Source organism: Bos mutus, chromosome 3, assembly GCF_027580195.1.
Source record: "Bos mutus isolate GX-2022 chromosome 3, NWIPB_WYAK_1.1, whole genome shotgun sequence".
NCBI lineage: Eukaryota > Metazoa > Chordata > Mammalia > Artiodactyla > Bovidae > Bos > Bos mutus.
The window spans coordinates 67,353,145-67,374,677 of NC_091619.1; the positions used below are offsets into that span (position 1 = coordinate 67,353,145).

Sequence of the window (21,533 nt, forward strand, 5' to 3'; positions counted from 1 at the left end):
GAACTATAACTGCTCTCTGCTGTTTAAGTCTTTGATTGCAGAAATACATTTGATCTACTTTTTAGAATTATTAAGTATAAAAAGGCATATCACTGTTGTTATTATCTTTGTGTGTTCAGTTGTTCAGTTGTGTCTGACTCTTTGCAACCCCATGGATTGTAGTCTGCCAGGCTCCTCTGTCCATGAGACTTTTCAGGCAAGAATAATGGAGTGGGTTGCCATTTCCTTCTCCAGGGAATATTCCCAACCCAAGGATCAAACCCAGGTGACCTGCATTGCAGGCAGATTCTTTACCGTCTGAGCCACCAGGGAAGCCCAATTATTTTTTTATGCCTTCCTATGTATATTTTTGCAGTAAACACTAGTCATTTTGTATCCCTTTTAATTCTCCACCCCACTTCTCCCTCCTGCCCCGCCCACCTTCTAACACCTTCTAATACCATCACTTTGGAGGTTAGGTTTGAACATAAGGACTTGGGGGAGACACGTTTAGTCCATAAGAGGGAGGAAAATGGATGCTATGTGAGTCTTCTCAGGATCCTTTTAATTCATTGTTCCTCTTCATCTTTAGGAGTTGTACAGATGTGCTGTGCTGCATGATCTTCATACTGTTCATTATGGCCTACATTCTTTTAGGACTTGCAGGTGAGTAAGAACAGGTATAGAAGATATTTAACTTTTACTATTTACATGACTAAGCCAGTGTCACATTTTTAACATTAATCATTTCAAAATCCTTCTTCTTATTGATTATTGTCTTTTCTGGAGGGAGTATGCCTCACCAGAACTCATTGGGTAGGAGATGCAATGAAAAATAAACACAGAGCAGTTTATTCAAAGGCAAGTCTATAAATTACTTAGATAAAATTATACAAAAGAAAGAAAAACCCTTATAGTTGCTTTTTAATCATTTTTACTTTTGAAATTTTATTAAGCAGCTAATAAGGTTCACATTATTATTTACTAATTAGAGTTAGGAACTTTTGATGAAAGTGAAAAAGGAGAGTGAGAAACCTGGTTTAAAACTCAACATTTGGAAAACTAAGATCATGGCATCCAGTCCCATGACTTCATGGGAAATAGATGGGGAAACAATGAAAACAGTGACAGACTTTATTTTGGGCTCCAAAATCACCGCAGATGGTGATTTCAGCCATGAAATTAAAAGACACTTGCTAGTTGGAAGAAAAGCTATGACTGACCTAGACAGCATATTAAAAAGCAGAGACATTACTTTGCTGACAAAGGTCCATCTAGTCAACACTATGGTTTTCTAGTAATCATGTATGGATAGGAAAGTTGGACTATAAAGAAAACTGAACACTGAAGAATTGATACTTTTGAATTGTGGCATTGGAGATGACTCGAGATTTCCTTGGACTGCAAGGATATCAAACCTGAATATTCACTGGAAGGACTGATGCTGAAGCTGAAGCTCCAATACTTTGGCCACCTGATGTGAAGAACTGACTCATTGGAAAAGACCCTCATGCTGGGAAAGATTGAAGGCAGGAGGAGAAGGGATGACAGAAGATGAGATGGTTAGATGCATCACCAACTCGATGGACATGAGTTTGAGCAAGCTCTGGGAGTTGGTGATGGACAGGGAGGCCTGGTGTGCTGCAGTCCACGGGGTCACAAAGAGTCAGACATGACTGAGCAACTGAACTGAATAAGGTTCATGTTACTATTTACCAATTAGAATTAGGGCCTAGATAAGTCTAAGTAACATATTACCTTTTCTTTTTATAAGCAAATTAAAAAGGAACAATTATTAAGTATTTCACCAAATAGTTTCTTGGCATATAAGAAGTCCTTTTGTCTTTGCCTACCAGAGAAAGATAGCCTGTGGTTCATTGTTAGATTAAAGGTTTTTCTATGGAAGTGAAAATAAAGAGGACAAATAAAGTCTTTGTTTAGGTTTTTTTTTTTTTTTTTTTTTAACTACCAAAAGGGATCGATCAGTACGGCAGAGTAAGAGGACATGAAACTCACTTTCCCCAACAAACACATCAAAATATATGTACATGTGGGACAGTTTTCACTGGAAACTGGCAGAAAGACTCCAAGGCTGTTAAGATACACATAATTGGGTAGGAAGGGGAAAAAAAGGCAATCAGGTCATGTCATGTGCTCTTGGAGCGGACCTCAGAGGACAAGAAAGATCACACAGGTGGACACTCATCCTGTGAAATAAGCAATGAGAACCACAGATTGCGTGCCCCTGTCCTGGGTTTCTATACAGAGGAGACAAGCCCTCTTGGCTGGTTGAAGGACTGCTGGGGTAACAGGATGCCTGTGGGAAGCCTGGACTACAGCTGTGAGGAGCACTTATATGCTAGCTTGCTCCTGAGGCAGGGTGGAGAGAGGTATGCTCTAGTGGCCACTGGGTTTCCCATAACCTCCTTGGCATGCACAAAAGTTGAGCAAAGGCTTTGGTCCTTCTCATTCCACATCACAATGTATCATTGGATCTGGAGCAGCAATGAGTGGGTAGAAGAAGAAGCTGTGGTGTGCAGAGATGACCTAGTTCCTGGGCATACCCTGGGTGAGAGGGTGCCAGCCACTACTGACCTTACTCAAGCAATACATCTCAAGTAGCTCTCAGGTCTCAGACAGCAGCGGCTCCACCACAGCTTATCCTCAATCATGTGCCAAGTGTCCATGTAGCCCAGTGATGTGGTTTAACAAAAGGGCGGAAATGGTGGAGGCTGAGGACGGTGATGTGCTCTGAGGGACAAAGGGGAACTTGCACATCAGGTTGTGTCTGAGCCGAAAAAAGGAAACACTTATAGGTGCCTTCCCAGGCAGTGTGTCAGAGATAGCTGGGACCTCCGTCTGCAGACAGTGTGAGCAGAGAGCCCTCACAAGCCCCACTTACCTCAGCACTTCCCTGCTCTAGGGCAAAGGTCCCAGTGCAGATAGAGGGGAAAACAGGCTGAAAGGGAACAGAACCAGCTTGGGCTCAACCCTCAGGGTGTCAGATCCAGCAGCTTGGGCTCAGACCCCACCCCTGATTGGACATTGATAGCCACTGAGCAGAAAGTCCTGCCTCACACTGGGCTCCAGCCTTAACTCCTCCATCTCTAGTTCACGGCTGCAGTCATGTCCATAGTGATTTTGGAGCCCAAGAAAATAAAATCTATCACTGCTTCCACTTTTCCCCCTTTTATTTGCTATGAAGTGATGGGACTGGATCCTAGTTTTTTGAATGTTGAGTTTCAAGCCAGCTTTTTCACTCTCCTCTTTCACCCTCATCAAGGGGCTCTTTAGTTTCTCTTCACTTTCTGCCATTAGAGTGGTATCATCTGCATATGTGAGGTTATAGATATTTCTCCTGGCAATTTTTATTTCAGCTTGTGATTCATCCAGCCCAGCATTTTGCATGATGTACTCTGTATACAAGTTAAATAAGCAAGGTGACAATATACAGCCTTGTACTCCTTTCCCAATTTTGAACCAGCCCATTGTTCCATGTCTAGTTCTAACTGTTGCTTCATGACCCACATACAGGCTTCTTAGGAGACAGGTAAGATGGTCTGGTATTCCTATCTCTTTAAGAATGTTCCACAGTTTGTTGTGATCCACACAGTCTAAGTCTTTAGTGTAGTCAATGAAGAAGAAATGCATGTTTTTCTGGAATTCCCTTGCTTTTTCTATGACTCAATGAATGTTAACAATTTGATCTCTGGTTGTTCTGCCTTTTCTAAACCCATCTGGAAGTTGTCTGGAGCATCTGGAAGTTCTTGTTCACGTACTGTTGAAACCTAGCTTGAAGGATTTTGAGCATAACTTTACTAGCATGTGAAATGAGCATAATTGTAAGATAGTTTGAACATTCTTTGGCATTGCTCTTCTTTGAGATTGGGATGAAAACTGACCTTTTCCAGTCTTGTGGCCACTGCTAAGTTTTCCAAATTTGCTGACATATTGAGTGCAACACTTTAACAGCATCATCTTATAGGATTTGAAATAGTTCAGCTGGAATTCCATCACCTCTACTAGCTTTGTTTGTAGTAATGCTTCCCAAGGCCCACTTGACTTCACATTCCAGGGTGTCTGGCTCTAGGTGAGTGACTACACCATCCTGGTTTTCTGGATCACTGAGACCTTTTTGTATAGTTCTTCTGTGTATTCTTGACACCTTTTCTTAATCTCTGCTGCCTCTGTTAGGTCCTTACCATTTCTGTCCTTTATCATGCCCATCCCTGCATGAAATGTATCCTTAATATCTCTAATTTTCTTGAAAGATCTCTACCTTTCCCATTCTATTGTTTTCTCCTATTTCTTTGCATTGTTCACTTAAGAAGGCCTTTATATCTCTCCTTGCTATTCTCTGGAACTCTGCATGTAGTTGGGTATATCTTTCCCTTTCTCCCTTGCTTTTCACTTCTCTTCTTTCCTCAGCTATTTGTAAAGCCCCCTCAGACAACCACTTTGCCTTCTTGCATTTCTTTTTCTTTGGGATGATTTTGGTCCCTGCCTCCTGTACAATGTTACAAACCTCTGTCCATAGTTCTTCAGGCAATCTGTCTACCAGATCTAATCCCTTGAATCTATTTGTCACTACCACTATATAATCATAAGGAATTTGATTTAGATCATGCCTGAATTCCCTAGTGTATTTCCCTACTTTCTTCAATTTAAGCCTGAATTTTGCAATGAGGACCTGATGATCTGAGCCACAGTTAGCTCCAGGTCTTGTTTTTACTGACTGTATAGAGCTTCTCCATCTTCAGCTGCAAAGAACATAATCAATCTGATTTTGGTATTGACCATTTGGTCTTGTATACGTTTAGAGTCATCTCCTGTGTTGTTGGAAGAGGGTGTTTGCTATGACCAGTGTGTTCTCTTGACAAAACTATGTTAGACTTTGTTCTACTTCATTTTGTACTCTAAGTGCAAACTTGCCTGTTACTCCAGGTATCTCTTGACTTTCTACTTTTGCATTCCAGTCCTGGACCTATGATGAAAAGGACAGCTCTTTTTTGGTGTTAATTCTAGAAGGTCTTGTAGGTTTATAGAACTGGTCAATCAACTTCAGGTTCTTCAGCATCAGTGGTGGGGACATAGACTTGGATTACTGTGATGTTAAATGGTTTGCCTTAGAATGAACTGAGGTTAGTCTGTCGTTTTTGAGATTGCACCCAAGTACTGCATTTTGGACTCTTTTATAGAAGGTCCCAAACATGATGAACCTAAAATAGACCCATACCAAGACATATCATAATTCAAATGGCAGAAGTCAAAAGTAAGAGAGAATATTTAAGGCAGCAAGAGAAAACAAAGAGTCATATGCAAGGGAATTCTTATAGGCTATCAGCTGATTTCTCCACAGAAACTTTTCAGGCCAGAAGGAAGTGGCATGATATGTACAGAGTGCTGAAGGGAAAATCCTGCAATATAAAATACTCTAACCAACAAGATTATCATTTTTTAAAAAGGAAATGTTAAAGGCTCTTCTCTAAGTGGAAAAGAAGTAAGAATGTTAAAAAGAAAATCTCCCCAGGAAAGGTAAATATATGATAAAAACTGATGACCAACTGCCGGGGTCCAGCCCTGGTGGATACAGGGAATTCGAAGGGGAGACGGCTTAGGCGATCGGGAAACAACAGCTTATTTAAATGTTAATTAAAGATATAAAGAGTGATTAAATAAGGATAGCTCAGTGAGGAAATTCAGTGGAGGAAAGAGGCTGAATAATTCAGCCAGAAGGTGAGAGAAAGAATGACATGGGGAGACCCAGCTTCTGTGAACAAGGCCCACATTTTATTTTCCAAAGTAGTTTTTATACCTTAAGTTATGCATAGAGGATAATGGGGGAAGGGGTAGAGTCATGCAGTAAGCCAGGCTTTCTTCCTGCAAACTTATCATATGCAAAAGTTTAGGTGATTTGCATCATCTTCTGGCCTGGAGGCCTGTTAACATTTTAAGACCCTTTCTTCAGAAAACTTATTTTTCTCTAAAGGTGATTAATCAGGCGCCACCCTCCAAAAGCATTAGATAAAGTTGCATTCCTATAGGGCAAAGGTGTGGTGGGCTATAACAAGAAAAAGAATTAACTCAGGGGTCCAAGGTTACAAACATTAAAGCTACTACTTACACCAATTATATTAATCAATACACTGCCAAGGACACAGTAGGTAGGGGATATGGAGACTTAGCAGCAAACATTGGCCCAACAAGTGAAAAACCCTTCACCAATACAATTTCTAATCAATCTTTTAACTGCTCAAAGGAATCTGTATTTAGACAGTTTAGAACATCTCATGCCTCTCACGGTTGGGAGGTTCTGAACAATCACAAGTGGCCGGAAAAACCTATTCAGGCAGGTTAGAGGACTTCCAAAGGAGTTTGTAGGTTGAAACACTATCACACCCAGGAACTTTATTAACTGGAGCTGTAAGTTAACTCTTTTTCAGAGAGAAGTGGTGGGGGACAGCCCCCCGTAAAGTCAGAGGTGTAGGTGAGAGCACAAAGCAGTAAAGTAGGCAGACTCTGGTTTTGGGGGTAGATGCTCGAGAATTTCCAGGGGGATTCCTGAGGCTCAGTCCCGCCTTTGCATATGCCGAGCCTCCTTCCTCATGACCTTTGCCACAGGCGAGTTCCTCACTCTGGCTCCCGGCAACCAACTACTTACGTAAGCCAATAGGAAGTCTAAAAGACAGATAAAGCAACTATAACTATTATAAACAGTTAAGAGATAAATTTGGCCTTGGAATACAAAATGAAGCAGGGCAAAGGCTAATAGACTTTTGCCAAGAGAACACACTGGTCATAGCAAACACCCTCTTCCAGCAACACAAGGGAAGACTCTACACATGGACATCACCAGATGGTCAATACCAAAATCCGATTGATTATATTCTTTGCAGCCAAAGATGGAGAAGCTCTATACAGTCAGCAAAAACAAGACCAGGAGCTGACTGTGGATCAGATCATGAACTCCTTATTGCCAAATTCAGACATAAATTGAAGAAAGTAGGGAAAACCACTAGACCATTCAGGTATGAGCTACATCAAATCCCTTACAATTATACAATGGAAGTGACAAATAGATTCAAGGGATCAGATCTGATAGACAGAATGCCTGAAGAACTATGGATGGAGGTTTGTGACATTGTACAGGGGGCAGTGATCAAGACCATCCCCATGAAAAAGAAATGCAGAAAGGCAAAATGGTTGTCTGAGAAGGCCTTACAAATAGCTGAGAAAAGAAAAGAAGTGAAAGGCAAAGGAGAAAAGGAAAGATATATCCACTTGAATGCAGAGTTCAAAAAGAATAGCAAGGAGAGATAAGAAAGCCTTCCTCAGTGATCAATGCAAAGAAATAGAGGAAAACAATAGAATGGGAAAGACTAGAAATTTATTCAAGAAAATTAGAGATACCAAGGGAACATTTCATGCAAAGATGGGCATAATAAAGGACAGAAATGGTATGGACCTAACAGAAGCAGAAGATATTAAAATGAGGTAGCAAGAATACACAGAACTATACAAAAAAGATCTTCATGACCCAGATAATCATGATGGTATGATCACTTACCTGGAATGCAAAGTCAAGTGGGCCTTGGGAAGTATCACTACGAACAAAGCTAGTGGAATTCCAGTTGAGCTATTTCAAACCCTAAAAGATGATTCTATAAAAGTGCTGCACTTAATATGCCAGCAAATTTGGAAAACTCAGCAGTGGCCACAAGACTAGAAAAGGTCAGTTTTCATTTCAATCCCAAAGTAAGGCAATGCCAAAGAATGCTCAAACTATCACACAATTGCACTCATCTCACATTCTAGCAAAGAAATGCTCAAAATTCTCCAAGCCAGGCTTCAACAGTACATGAACCGTGAACTTTCAGTGTTCAGGCTGGATTTAGAAAAGGCAGAGGAACCAGAGGTCAAATTGCCAAGATCCACTGGATCATTGAAAAAGCAAGAGGGTTCCAGAAAAACATCTATTTCTGCTTTATTGACTATGCCAAATCCTTTGACTGTGTGGATCACCACAAACTGTGGAAAATTCTTAAAAAGATGGGGATACCAGAACACCTGACCTTCCTCCTGAGAAATCTGTATGTAGGTCAAGAAGCAACAGTTAGAACTGGACATGGAACAACTGACTGGTTCCAAATTGGGAAAGGAGTACATCAGTGCTGTATATTGTCACCGTGCTTATTTAACTTACATGCAGAATACATCATGAGAAATGCTGGACTGGATGAAGCAAAAGCTGGAATCAAGATTGCTGGGAGGGAAATATCAAAAACCTTAGATATGCAGATGACACCACCCTTATGGCAGAAAGTGAAGAAGAATTAAAGAGCCTCTTGATGAAAAAGTGAAAGAGGAGAGTGAAAAAGTTGGCTTAAAGCTCAACATTCAGAAAACTAAGATCATGGCATCTGGTCCCATCACTTCATGACAAATAGATGGGGAAAAATGGAAACAGTGGCAGACTTTATCTTTGGGGGCTCCAAAATCACTGTAGATGGTGACTGCAGCCATGAAATTAAAAGACACTTACTCCTTGGAAGGAAAGTTATGACCAACCTAGACAGCATATTGAAAAGCATAGACATTACTTTGCCAACAAATTTCCATCTAGTGAAAGCTATGGTTTTTCTAGAAGTCATGTATGGATGTCAGAGTTGGACTATAAAGAAAGCTGAGCACTGAAAAATTGATGTTTTTGAACTGTGGTGTTGGAGAAGGCTCTTGAGAGTCCCTTGGACTGCAAGGAGATCCAACCAGTCCATCCTAAAGGAAATCAGTCCTGAATATTCATTGGAAGGACTGATGCTGAAGCTGAAATTCCAATTTTTTGGCCACCTGATGTGAAGAGCTGACTCATTTGAAAAGACCCTTATGCTGGGAAAGATTGAAGGCAGGAGGAGAATGGGACTACAGAGAATGAAATGGCTGGATGGCATCACTGACTGAATGGATATGAGTTTGAGTAAACTCTGGGAGTTGGTGATAGACATGGAGGTCTGGCGTGCTGCAGTGCACGGGGTCTCAAAGAGTCAGACACGACTTTGTGACTGAACTGAACTGAAGAGATAAACATGAAGATGTAAAATATGACATCATAAGCACAAAATGTGGGTGAAGGAGTGAAAAAAAAGTTGATATTTTAGAATGTACTTGATCTTAAATGACTACCAATTAAAACAAGTTGATATTATTATATATCAACATATATGAACCAAATAGTAAGCACAAATAAAAAATCTGTAATAGTTCCATGAAAGTTGAAAGGAATGGAAAACTCACATACTAATAAAAAAAATCATCAAACCCCAAGAGAAGAAACAAAATGAAGAAATATGAACAGAGAATAACTATAAAAACAACTGGAGAACAAGTAATAAAATGGCTGTAAGTACACACCTATCAATAATTGCTTTAAATGTCAATTAACTAAATGCTCCAGTCAGAAGACACAGGGTAGCTGATTGGATTTTCAAAAAGATCCTCCTGTGTGCTGCCTGTAGGAGATTCACTTTAGAGCTAAAGGCACACAGAGACTGAAAGGCCGGCAAGGGAAAAAGATATTTCATACAAATAGAAATGGCAAGAAAGTGTGAGTAATAATTTTCATACTGGAAAAAATGACTTCAAAACAAAGGCTATTTCAAACAAGGAAGGGCATTATATAATGATAAAAGTCTTGATACAAGAAGAAGATATTTGTTAACATATGTGCACCCAACCTCAGTTCAGTTCAGTTCAATTCAGTCGCTCAGTCGTGTCCGACTCTTTGCGACCCCATGAATCGCAGCACGCCAGGCCTCCCTGTCCATCACCAACTCCCGGAGTTCACTCAGACTCACGTCCGTTGAGTCAGTGATGCCATCCAGCCATCTCATCCTCTGTCGTCCCCTTCTCCTCCTGCCCCAATCCCTCCCAGCATCAGAGTCTTTTCCAATGAGTCAACTCTTCGCATGAGGTGGCCAAAGTACTGGAGTTTCAGCTTTAGCATCATTCCTTCCAAAGAAATCCCAGGGCTGATCTCTTCAGAATGGACTGGTTGGATCTCCTTGCAGTCCAAGGGACTCTCAAGAGTCTTCAACACCACAGTTCCAAAGCACCCAACCTAGGAGTGTCTAAATATATAAAGTAAATACTGTCCCGTATAAAAGGAAAAATTGATAATAACAAAATGATATTAGGAAACTTTAACATCACACTGATACCAGTGGATCATCCAAACAAAAAATAAATCAGGAAACAATGTCTTAAATGACACAGTAGAGCAGCTAGACTTAAGGTATGTAGAGAACATTCCATCCAAAACAGCAGAACATTCTTTGCAAGTGCACTCAGAATTTTCCCCAGGATGGATCACATCCTAAGCCACAAAACAAGCCTCAACAAATTTAGGAGGATATAAATTATACCAAGCATTTATTTCAACCATAACAGTGTAAAATTAGAAATTAATTACATACAGAAAAATGAGAAAAGAACAGATATGTGGAGACTAAACAACATGCTACCAAAAAGCCAATGGGTCAATGAAAAAAATCAGAGAGGAAATCAGAAAATACCTTGAGAAAAATGAAAATAGAAATACAACCTTCAAAAATCTATAGGGTGCAGTTAAAGCAATTCTACGAAGAAAAATCTCAAACAGCCTAACCTACCACCTAAAGGAATTAGTAAAAGAAGAATAAACAGAACCTAAAGTCAGCAGAAGAAAGGAAATATTAAAGAACAGAGAGGAAATGAATAAAATAGGAATTTGTAAATCAGCTATACTTTGATTAAAAAAAAAACTACCAAAGGAACTGGTGTGAATATTTTACATAAAAAGACTTCACCATTGCCTATGAATAGTACCACTTTATTGCCAGAGACTTACATCCTATCCCTTCAATGTTAAGTTAGGAAACTTTACTGTATTATTATTATTAGGGTGGGGACTGTAAAGTCAGATGATAATTTCTAGTAAAAATAATTAATGCCTAGACTTAATGTGTATAGATTGTCCAGCAGTAAAAAGGCAGTGCCTATCTAGAGAACAATGGAAAATATTCTTCTCTGTTCTTCAGTTTTATCTTCCAATAAAGAGAAATACTTGGAGAACAGTAATTGATAGTAATTTCCAAAAGATCATCTGAGTAATACTGTGCAAAAGCTACACATAACTGGAGAATGTAAAAAAAAAAAAATACGGCAGGAAGATAGGGAAAGAGAAGAACCAAGGAATATAAACCACAAAACCAAATAAAGCACTATAAGTTCTTCAGAAGATTCCTTTGGTATTTCTTTTATACATCTTAATTTCTAAACATTTATGTAGTAGTAGTATAATACATTGGAGAAGGATATGGCAATCCACTCCAGTATTCTTGCTGGAGAATCCCATGGACAGAGCAGTCTGATGGGCTATAGCCCATAGGGTCTGCAAAGAGTCGAAAACGACTGAAGCAACTTAGTATGCATTCATGCAAGCACAATACATAAATGAATAAATTGAATATTAAAACAAAGTGAATTTTCTTATTATACAACCAATAGTATTTTAGCATCTCCAAGTTTGGGACACGTGTTTGTCATTGTCATGTTTTTGTTTGTTTTTACTTTTTGTCATATAGTTGAAATATGTCATATGGGAGAAAAGATTTGGAGTCAAGCAGATCTAGGGCTTCCTCATATGGTTTGGTGGACATAAGCTACTTTCTTAATCTCAATTTTCTCATCTGTAAAATAGGGAAACACTACCCAATTTGGAGGGCTGTTATGAGGAGTAAATGAAATAATATCCAGCTATACCAATGCTGCTGCTGCTAAGTCACTTCAGTCGTGTCCGACTCTGTGCGATCCCATAGACGGCAGCCCACCAGGCTCCCCCATCCCTGGGATTCTCCAGGCAAGAACAGTGAAGTGGGTTGCCATTTCCTTCTCCAATGCATGAAAGTGAAAAGTGAAAGTGAAGTCGCTCAGTCGCGTCCGACTCTTAGCGACCCCATGGACTGCAGCCTACCAGGCTCCTCCGTCCATCGGATTCTCCAGACAAGAGTACTGGAGTGGGGTGCCATTGCCTTCTCCGAGCTATACCAATAATCTACATGATAGTACAAAGCAGTATTTCATTTGCTACCATTGTATAATCTAGTTGTTCTGAATTTTAATAAATTGCTTTTAAATGTAATTTACTATATTGTTTCTATAGCAACCCATAATTTTTGTTATTAAAGTTTGAATGCATGCAGGAACTTCATAAGGATCTCTTACTGTGTCTGAAATCTTTCCATTAGGAGACCTTATGTCATAATTGAGTTTCTCCTCTCCATCTCAGAGCCAGTCTCTTGTAATCCATGGAGAAATGCCTTCCGTCCTTATCTAGAGCTGGGCATGCCACTGCCACTCTCTCCCTTGTCAGCACAGTAGAACGAACAGTAGAATGTGTCATTGCCTCTGAAACAAGATGAGAAATTTGCCTTTTTGTTTAAGATCTCCAGATTCAGTGTGTAAATGCCTTAACTCACACAGGGAAATTGGGATACAAATGTTCCTCAGTGAAAAATTATGTTCAATATTGGATTTAGTGTTTCCTCTAAATTAATCCTTATGCCACTAATTAAAATGTTGTTGTTCAGTTGCTAAGTTGTGTCCAACTCTTTGAGACCTCATGTATTGCAGCACACCAGGCTTCCTTGCCCTTCACTATCTCCCAGAGTTTTCTCAAACTCATGGCCATTGAGTCAGTGATGCCATCCAACCATCTCATTCTGTCACCCCCTTCTCCTCCTGCCCTCAGTCTTTCCCAGCATCATGGTCTTTTCCAATGAGTTGGCTCTTAAAAGCCATTCTAGTCTGTTTCTAAGACAAATTTAACTCTTCTAATACTGGACTAAAAGAAGAATGAAGGAAAACACTTGGCAGATGTTAATAGAAATGGTTAAGATTTTTTTTTAACGTAAAAGAATGTACACCTTCACTTGAAGAAAGTTAAAGCTGTCAGTTTTACTGTTGTGTTGTAAGTAGTTTTGCATCTTGTGTTAGATCAGGACCCTCTTAGGCTTATCTTTCATCCTTGTGCTTTTTATAAGGAATGTTACCATGAAAGAGACATGTTTCTTACAAATTCTACCAAGGGAAAACAAAGCAACAAAACTGTTCTTTGCCCTGTGTGTAGAATATGGCCAGCTAGGGTAACACTTGGATGCAAAAAAGACACTTGACATTCGACTGATGAAAGGCAGAACCTCTGTTTAAGTGGGCGAAGTGGAGTCTGGGTAGATGGTAATCAAATCTCCTTGAAAGATCAAACTAACATTTATGATAATAGCCCTCTTTTGTCCTCCTTCACTGATGGGTGCTGTTCAATTATTGCACTAACTGGAAAAAAGAGTAGGAATATTTATTATGTAAATTGTTCTCGCTATCCTTGTGCTAACATTATATATACAATAATAGCACAATTTTAACACTGAATAATTTTTTATTTCTTTTCAAATGGATTTCCGATTGAAAGAGTTAGTTTTTTCATTGTTGTATTTACATGAGAAGCAATTATAGTTAGGGTTCAAAGCTTGTTTTTGGTTTTCTTTTTTAATCTTCCTCAGGAATAATTAATTATTCCTATTAGTTGAGAAGACAGGAAAGTAAATTAATGTGAGCAAGCCTAGGCTCTGTTACTATCCTGTAAGAAACTGAGGCAACATGGAGATGACATATGTAGGTGTCCTAGTTACTAGGCTGGGTGAGCTCCTACAGTTAGTGTGTACTGTCAACCTGTGTACTGTACAGTCAGTAGGGTTTTCAGATGATTGAAGCCCACTCAACATTTGACTGCGTGAGAGACCTCCAAGGGGCTCAGCTGAGCCTTCTCCAAATTCCTAACTCCTAAAATCCTGAGCAAATTAAAATTGTTGTATTAAGCCTGTGGGCTTGGGGGTGCAAAAATAGATAAAACAAAATCTGATACCTGGAAGTGGGATGCTGGCTTAACAAAATCTAAAATGTGGGCATTCATTTTGGAGAACAGGTGGTATTCAGAAGCCTAGTGAATTTTGAGGTTGTTGATGAAAGTTTGATGGAAAATGAGGACATGTAATTGGAAACATGAGGAAAAGGCACTTTGCTATGTGGTGGTTAAAGTTTGGCAACACTGTTGCCAATGGTGGTGTGGAAAGAAGGAAATACAGGTAATGAATTCAATGATCTAGCTAAGGAGACCATCCTTAAGAGATGAACCAGTCCTGAAGAGCCTCATCTACCCTTGGACCTGACTTAGGTGATGATATTCAGACCTTGAGTCTGAGCCTGATATTGTAACTGGATGAGGTTTCTGGGGATCCTGGGAGAGTAAAAGTGTATTTGATTGTGGAGGGAATGTAAAAATTTTGCCTAGTCTTAACAAGTGGTTGCAAACTCTTTGCCACTCCATCAAGAGATGGAGTCTTCATTCTTGCCCATTGAATTAAGTGAAATTAGGGATTTCTTCTCTAACAGAGAATGAATCAAGCCAAAATACAACAGTAAAGGGCTTTGATGTGCAGGTAATTTATTCAGTTCAGTTCAGTCGCTCAGTCATGTCCAACTCTTTTGACCCCATGAATTGCAGCACGCCAGGCCTCCCTGTCCATCACCAACTCCCAGAGTTCACTGAGACTCACGTCCATCGAGTCAGTGATGCCATCCAGTCAACCCATCCTCTGTTATCTCCGTTTCCTCCTGCCCCCAATCCCTCCCAGCATCAGAATCTTTTCCAATGAGTCAACTCTTCACATGAGGTAGCCAAAGTATTGGAGTTTCAGCTTTTAGCATCATTCCTTCCAAAGAACACCCAGGACTGATATCCTTTAGAATGGACTGGTTGGATCTCCTTGCAGTCCAAGGGACTCTCAAGAGTCTTCTCCAACACCACAGTTCAAAAGCATCAATTCTTCAGTGCTTAGCTTGCTTCACAGTTCAACTCTCACATCCATACATGACTACTGGAAAAACCATAGCCTTGACTAGACGGACCTTTGTTGGCAAAGTAATGTCTCTGCTTTTCAATATGCTATCTAGGTTGGTCATAACTTTCCTTCCAAGGAGTAAGTGTCTTTTAATTTCATGGCTGCACTCACCATCTGCAGTGATTTTGGAGCCCCCAAAAATGAAGTCTGACACAGTTTCCACTGTTTCCCCATCTGTTTGCCATGAAGTAATGGGACCAGATGCCATGATCTTAGTTTTCTGAATGTTGAGCTTTAAGCCAACTTTTTCACTCTCAATTTCATCAGGAGGCTTTTTAGTTCCTCTTCACTTTCTGCCATAAGGGTGATGTCATCTGCATATCTGAGGTGATTGATATTTCTCCCAGCAATCTTGATTCCAGCTCATGCTTCTTCCAGCCCAGCATTTCTCATTATGTACTCTGCATAGAAGTTAAATAAGCAGGGTGACAATATACAGCCTTGACGTACTCCTTTTCCTCTTTGGAACCAGTCTGTTGTTCCATGTCCAGTTCTAACTGTTGCTTCCTGACCTGCATATAGGTTTCTCAAGAGGCAGGTCAGGTGGTCTGGTATTCCCAACTCTTTCAGGATTTTCCACAGTGTATTGTGATCCACACAGTCAAAGGCTTTGGCATAGTCAATAGAGCAGAAATAGATGTTTTTCTGGAACTCTTCCTTTTTCCATGATCCAGCGGATGTTGGCAATTTGATCTCTGGAATGGGTGAATTTAACTCAGATGACTATTATATCTACTACTGTGGGCAGGAATCCCTTAGAAGAAATGGAGTAGCCATCATGATCAACAAAAGAGTCTGAAATGCAAGTAATTTATCAGTTCAGTTCAGTCTCTCAGTCGTGTCCAACTCTTTGCGACCCCATGAATTGCAGCACGCCAGGCCTCCCTGTCCATCACCAACTCCCGGAGTTCACTCAGACTCACGTCCATTGAGTCAGTGATGCCATCCAGCCATCTCATCCTCTGTCGTCCCCTTCTCCTCCTGCCCCCAATCCCTCCCAGCATCAGAGTCTTTTCCAATGAGTCAACTCTTTGCATGAAGTGGCCAAAGTACTGGAGCTTCAGCTTTAGCATCATTCCTTCCAAAGAAATCCCAGGGCTGATCTCCAGAATGGGCTGGTTGGATCTCCTTGCAGTCCAAGGGACTCTCAAGAGTCTTCTCCAACACCACAGTTCAAAAGCATCAATTCTTCGGCACTCAGCTTTCTTCACAGTTCAACTCTCACATGCATACATGACTACTGGAAAAACCATAGCCTTGATTAGATGGACCTTTGTTGGCAAAGTAATGTTTCTGCTTTTCAATGTGCTATCTAGGTTGGTCATAACTTTTCTTCCAAGGAGCAAGTGTCTTTTAATTTCATGGCTGCAGTCACCATCTGCAGTGATTTTGAAGCCCAAAAAAATAAAGTCTGACACTATTTCCACTGTTTCCCCATCTATTTCCCATGAAGTGATGGGACCAGATGCCATGATCTTAGTTTTCTGAATGTTGAGCTTTAAGCCAACCTTTTCACTCTCCACTTTCACTTTCATCAAGAGGCTTTTTATAGATCTGTGCAGAAGATTAAAGGAAGCCATCATGGATTGACTGGGAACAGTAGGACTGAAAGTACCAAGGATAGAAAGAAGGTGGTTTACATAATACAGTCTTAAATCCTTCACGAAACAGTTTTCATGTTGTTGCTCAGTTGTGTCCGACTCTTTGCAACCCCATGAACTGTAGTACTCCAGGCTCCTCTGTTCATGGGATTTTTCTGGCAAGAGTACTGGGGTGGGTTGCCATTTCCTCCTCCAGGCAATCTCCCTGACCCAAGGATTGAACCCTTATCCCCCGCGTCTCCTGCATTGGCAGGTGGATTCTACCACTGAGCCATCTTGGAAACCCTGATGGAATGATGTGGAGAATAAACAAAATAGCTGAATTAATAATCAAATGTGGGCTTCCCTGGTGGCTCAGTGGTAAAGAACCCACCTGCTAATGCAAGAGATGTGGGTTCAATCCCTGGGTGGAAAGATCCTGTGGAGAAGGAAATGGCAATCCTCTCCAGTATTCTTGCCTGGGAAATCCCATGGAGAGAGGAGCCCAGTGGGACACAATTTAGTGATTAAGCATGCATGCACAGTCAAACTTGATCCTATCATTTCTAGTGTTAAAAGTATATGTTCATTGTCTTAGGGTAGCAATACAGTAGCAATACATGTCTACTTTTCCATTCATTTCTTAATGAAATCCAGCATTTTATCTCTACTCCGACCTGGACTACCCTGAAATGCCAAGGAGAGGTCAGTCTTGTTTCCATTTTCTTGTTGGAGAGAGAAATCTTATAGTCGACTGGTGTTCTGACGTTTTGGTTGGTGCCGTTTGATATAATTTCTTAGTGAATTGCTTATCTGGATGCTTCCACTCATAGTGGTTTCCTATGCTAGGACCCACGACTATAGTCTTTACTTATTATGCCCCATTCTCCTGAGAATTCAGTCCCTACTCTTAGACCGTTCTGTCAAGTCTAGGACATCAGCCCAGTCTCTGCCTTCATGGAAAGTCCCCCTTTGGGGTATTTGTATTCCTTTTGGCCTATAGATATGGTTCAGGGTTGTTTTATTCTGTCCTAAAGTGAAATCTCAAGGAGAAAAATTTAGTTCTTGTCCCTTCCCTTTCTTAAAGCTAATTAGCCTTCCTTTCCCAAGGGATATGAGGATGGGGGAAACCATATTTTCATAACTGAGAGGTCCTTTAGGTGAACTTTTGACAAACAAAGATAATTCCAAGGTGACATTTTTGCTTCTTTCTATGCAGAGAAGCAGTGGGCAATCTCTCTTACTAATAAAGAAATAAGCAAATATAATTATAAAGATTATGCTACAGAGCCATCCCTTTATAGTTTTTGAGATTGCTGGTATGATCCTAATATTCATTGTAAGTGAACATTGGTGATGAAAAGTGAATATGACAGGAAGTCACACTGTACCTGACTCTACTTTGGAACTAAAATGAGCCTGCCTGTCAGATCACAGCTTGGAAACATTGTTTTAGCAAAATTACTTTTTTATCCGAAAAAGGTAAGAAACTTAAATAATTCCAGTTCCATTATCTTTAAAATTGTTCTAGTAAACTTTTCTTAATGATGAATTTATTGTATTTGTAAATAACCAGAACCAGTATTAAATGTCCTTTTGCATCCTTGATAAATATACAGATGTTTACAGATAAAACTATACACCTATACATTACTTTGGAAGTGTTCGTTTTAAAAGGAACACACTTATTTTTAACCATTACTCAAACAGATTTTTTTGATGTTGTGTGAGATTTTTCCTGCTTGTTGTATTTTGTTGAGTTCATGGGTCCCAGAAGATCTCAAGTGGAATATTGTTAGCATGAGAGAGACTGATTTATGCTCAAGGACATGACCCTAAACTCACTATTGGGTGGAAGAGGCCACCTATGAAATGAGAAACAACATTTTTCTTATCCAGGCAACTGGAGACAGGGCTGCTTCCAAAAGTGTTTCTCCAGCAGCAGTGTCATCAACACAGATTTTCAAATTCGGTATCATGTGTCCTATTACCTGCTTCATTGCATTTGTAAATTGCTTGTGTTAAAAAGCCATAAGCACTATTTGGCAGGCCTGTTCCTCACATATTAAAACAGTTAAAATGTACCTTTAAGGGATACAAAGTAATGATTAGAAAGCCAAAATTCCCAGCCAGCAAGTGTTGAGGGAATGCCTTAGCTGCCCCAAACAGATTTGCGGTTAATTTTTAAGTGTCAGTGCAAGCAGTTGGTCTAATCACATTTTCTCCTTGACAGAGGGCTTTGCAATGGCTGCAACTTCTGACTCAACCCTAGAGCACAGCAGAACATGCTTGGCAAATGTTTGGAAATAAGAGAAAATATTAGATAATAATACTTGCTCCTGAAACTTTAGTAAGATACCTTGCCTTGATCATGAGTGAAAGGATAATTTGCCTGAATAGTTTTCACCCATCTCTTATCAGTCTTTAGTACTCTGCTATGAATTACCCAAATAGGAGTAGTTCACAAATAATTCCCCTTCTTCTCTTTCTCTCTCTCCCTGCTCCCAACACAGAGAAAGATGCATACATCAGCTACACTTAAAGGGTTTTTTTAAATTTATTTCTAAATGTTATGTGGCAGCCTGGATGGGAGGGAAGTCTGGTGGAGATTGGGTTCATTTGTGTGTATATGTATATGTGTATATACATATATATATGTGTGTATATATATATATGGCTGAGTATATATATGGCTGAGTCTCTTTGCTATCCACCTGAAACTATCACAACGTTGTTAATCAGCTATACTCCAATGTAAGATTAAAAGTTTTTTTAAAAAATGGTGAGAAAATTAAGGGGGAGAGATGGTTTGTCCTGATTTTTATTGATTGCTATGTGACTTTGTCATTTGATCTTACTCACCACAATAATCCAGGCAGCTTAATTCTGGAGCCTGTGCTATTAGTCACCATGCTATACTGCATTTTATTTAACAAAGAAGATGAGTGAGGATTTTTAAAGTAATAAAGGTTACTGAGCGAGAGGCCAGACCAGAACCCCATGATACTCTCCTAAATGCTTTCTCTTACTCCTTCCCCTCCCTCATCTAATTCCAAAGAGTTGGGCTTAAAACAGAGAGTATAAGAGAATGGCACTAGAGGAATAAAGTGAAAAGAAAGTATTATTTTGCAGCAATAATTATGAAAATCTGAGAGCTGCAGTCTTGCTCCATGAGACCGAGTGTATATTCATTTTGCTGCAGTGTCATTGTTTACATTCACTGATCATTTGCAAAATTAGCCTCTATTATGTACCCACTAGAGAGAGGAGCATATTCTTTATGATAATCCACACCTATTAGTACAGATTTGGTTTTTTTCTTTCAATCAATGTGTGTACTATAGAGTAAATAAAATTATGTCAGACAGTATCTCATTCTTTGGGCTTTTTTTTTTTTGTCCAGGAAGACCTCAAAGGATTTCATAGATCTCTCCAAAAAGTGTATTTACTAGTAGACATTAATAATGAAGATTACACGCAGCATTTTCAGATAAAATAAATTGCATTAGTTTTTAGGAGCAGTGAAAAACTCTTCCTTGACATAAAGCAGTGGTTTCCAGTTATAGAACCATAATTAAGCTAGTAAACACCAAGATGAGTGGTACTGAATGTGCAGTGACTGTGCGTTTTTCAAGGAAACTAGGAAGAGAAGGACCCACTTGAACAGAGCCTCTCCTGTGGACTGCATATCTGGCACTGACAATCCTGTTATACTAAAACAATCTCCCTGTAGTTCATTATATAAAATAACCTAAAATACTGTCCCTCCATCCCTATCTTGGACCATGTTCCAGCCCATGTGTACACTACACTGGTCTTCTTTCCATTCCCGGTACCCATCTTGCCCTCACAGGGCCCTTTGTCCCTGTGTCCATCTCCTGGAAGTCTCTTTGTACCTCTGTTCATTTTTCAGATCCCTGGCTCTGTATTACTTCACAGGGACATCATCCCTGACGTCCCTCATTCAGTCATCTGCCCCTATGAATCGCTCTCTTTGTACTATGTATTGCTCCTTTGTAGTGCTTGTCAGACTTGAAATTTCATGTTTGTGTGAGTAATGCATTAAGATCTGTTTCCCCCGGTCGACTGTGGGACCTGAGACAGCAGGGACCTTTATATACTCAGCATCTAGCATACTGCTGCCACGTAGTAGACACCCAGAAAACATTTGTACAGTGCATAAAGAAAAAAATGGGCAAATTTTTCTGTTTTCATTGTTTCCAACCACTTTGCTGCTGCTGCTGCTAAGTCTCTTTAGTCATGTCCGACTCTGTGCGACCCCATAGATGGCAGCCCACCAGGCTCCGCCGTCCCTGGGATTCTCCAGGCAAGAATACTGGAGTGGGTTGCCATTTCCTTCTCCAATGCATGAAAGTGAAAAGTGAAAGTGAAGTCGCTCAGTCGTGTCCGACTCTCAGCGACCCCACTAACTGCAGCCTACCAGGCTCCTCCGTCCATGGGATTTTCCAGGTAAGAGTACTAGAATGGGTTGCCATTGCCTTCTCCGTTCCAACCACTTTAGTGTGGATCAAAACCTTGTAATAGTAGTAGACTAACATCTATTTAACTAGAAAGAGAAGCATATTAATATATTAATAGCAAGCATAGAGTCAGACCTGCTAATACGGAAAAACAACAAAAAGGGGCTTCCTTGGTGGCTCGGTGGTAAAGAATCCTCCTGCCGATGCAGGACACACGGGTTTGATCCCTGATCCTAGAGGATCCCACATACCAGGGAGCAACTAAGCCCATGTGCCACAACTATTGAGCCTGTGCTCTAGAGCCCATGAGCCACCACTACGGAAGCCTGAGTGCCCTAGAGCCCGGGCACCACGACAGTGAGAAGCCTGCACACTGCATCTAGAGAGTAGCCCTCACTCTGTAAGACCAGAGAAAGCCCTCATGCAGCAGTGAAGACCCTGAATAGCCAAAAACAAATAAATATTTAAAAAAAGAAAAAGATGCTGTGAAAAGTCTAATTTTA

At 40.2% G+C, this 21,533-nt stretch overlaps 1 protein-coding gene across 1 annotated transcript in view; it reads left to right on the forward strand.

Annotated features, from left to right (window-relative positions):
• Positions 1 to 21,533, forward strand: part of SLC44A5 (solute carrier family 44 member 5) — a 230,561-nt gene that overhangs the window by 115,091 nt on the left and 93,937 nt on the right. The window contains exon 4 of the mRNA XM_070362122.1: positions 572 to 645. Coding sequence (XP_070218223.1) covers positions 572 to 645 — 74 coding nt within the window. The remainder of the gene's footprint in view (positions 1 to 571; positions 646 to 21,533) is intronic.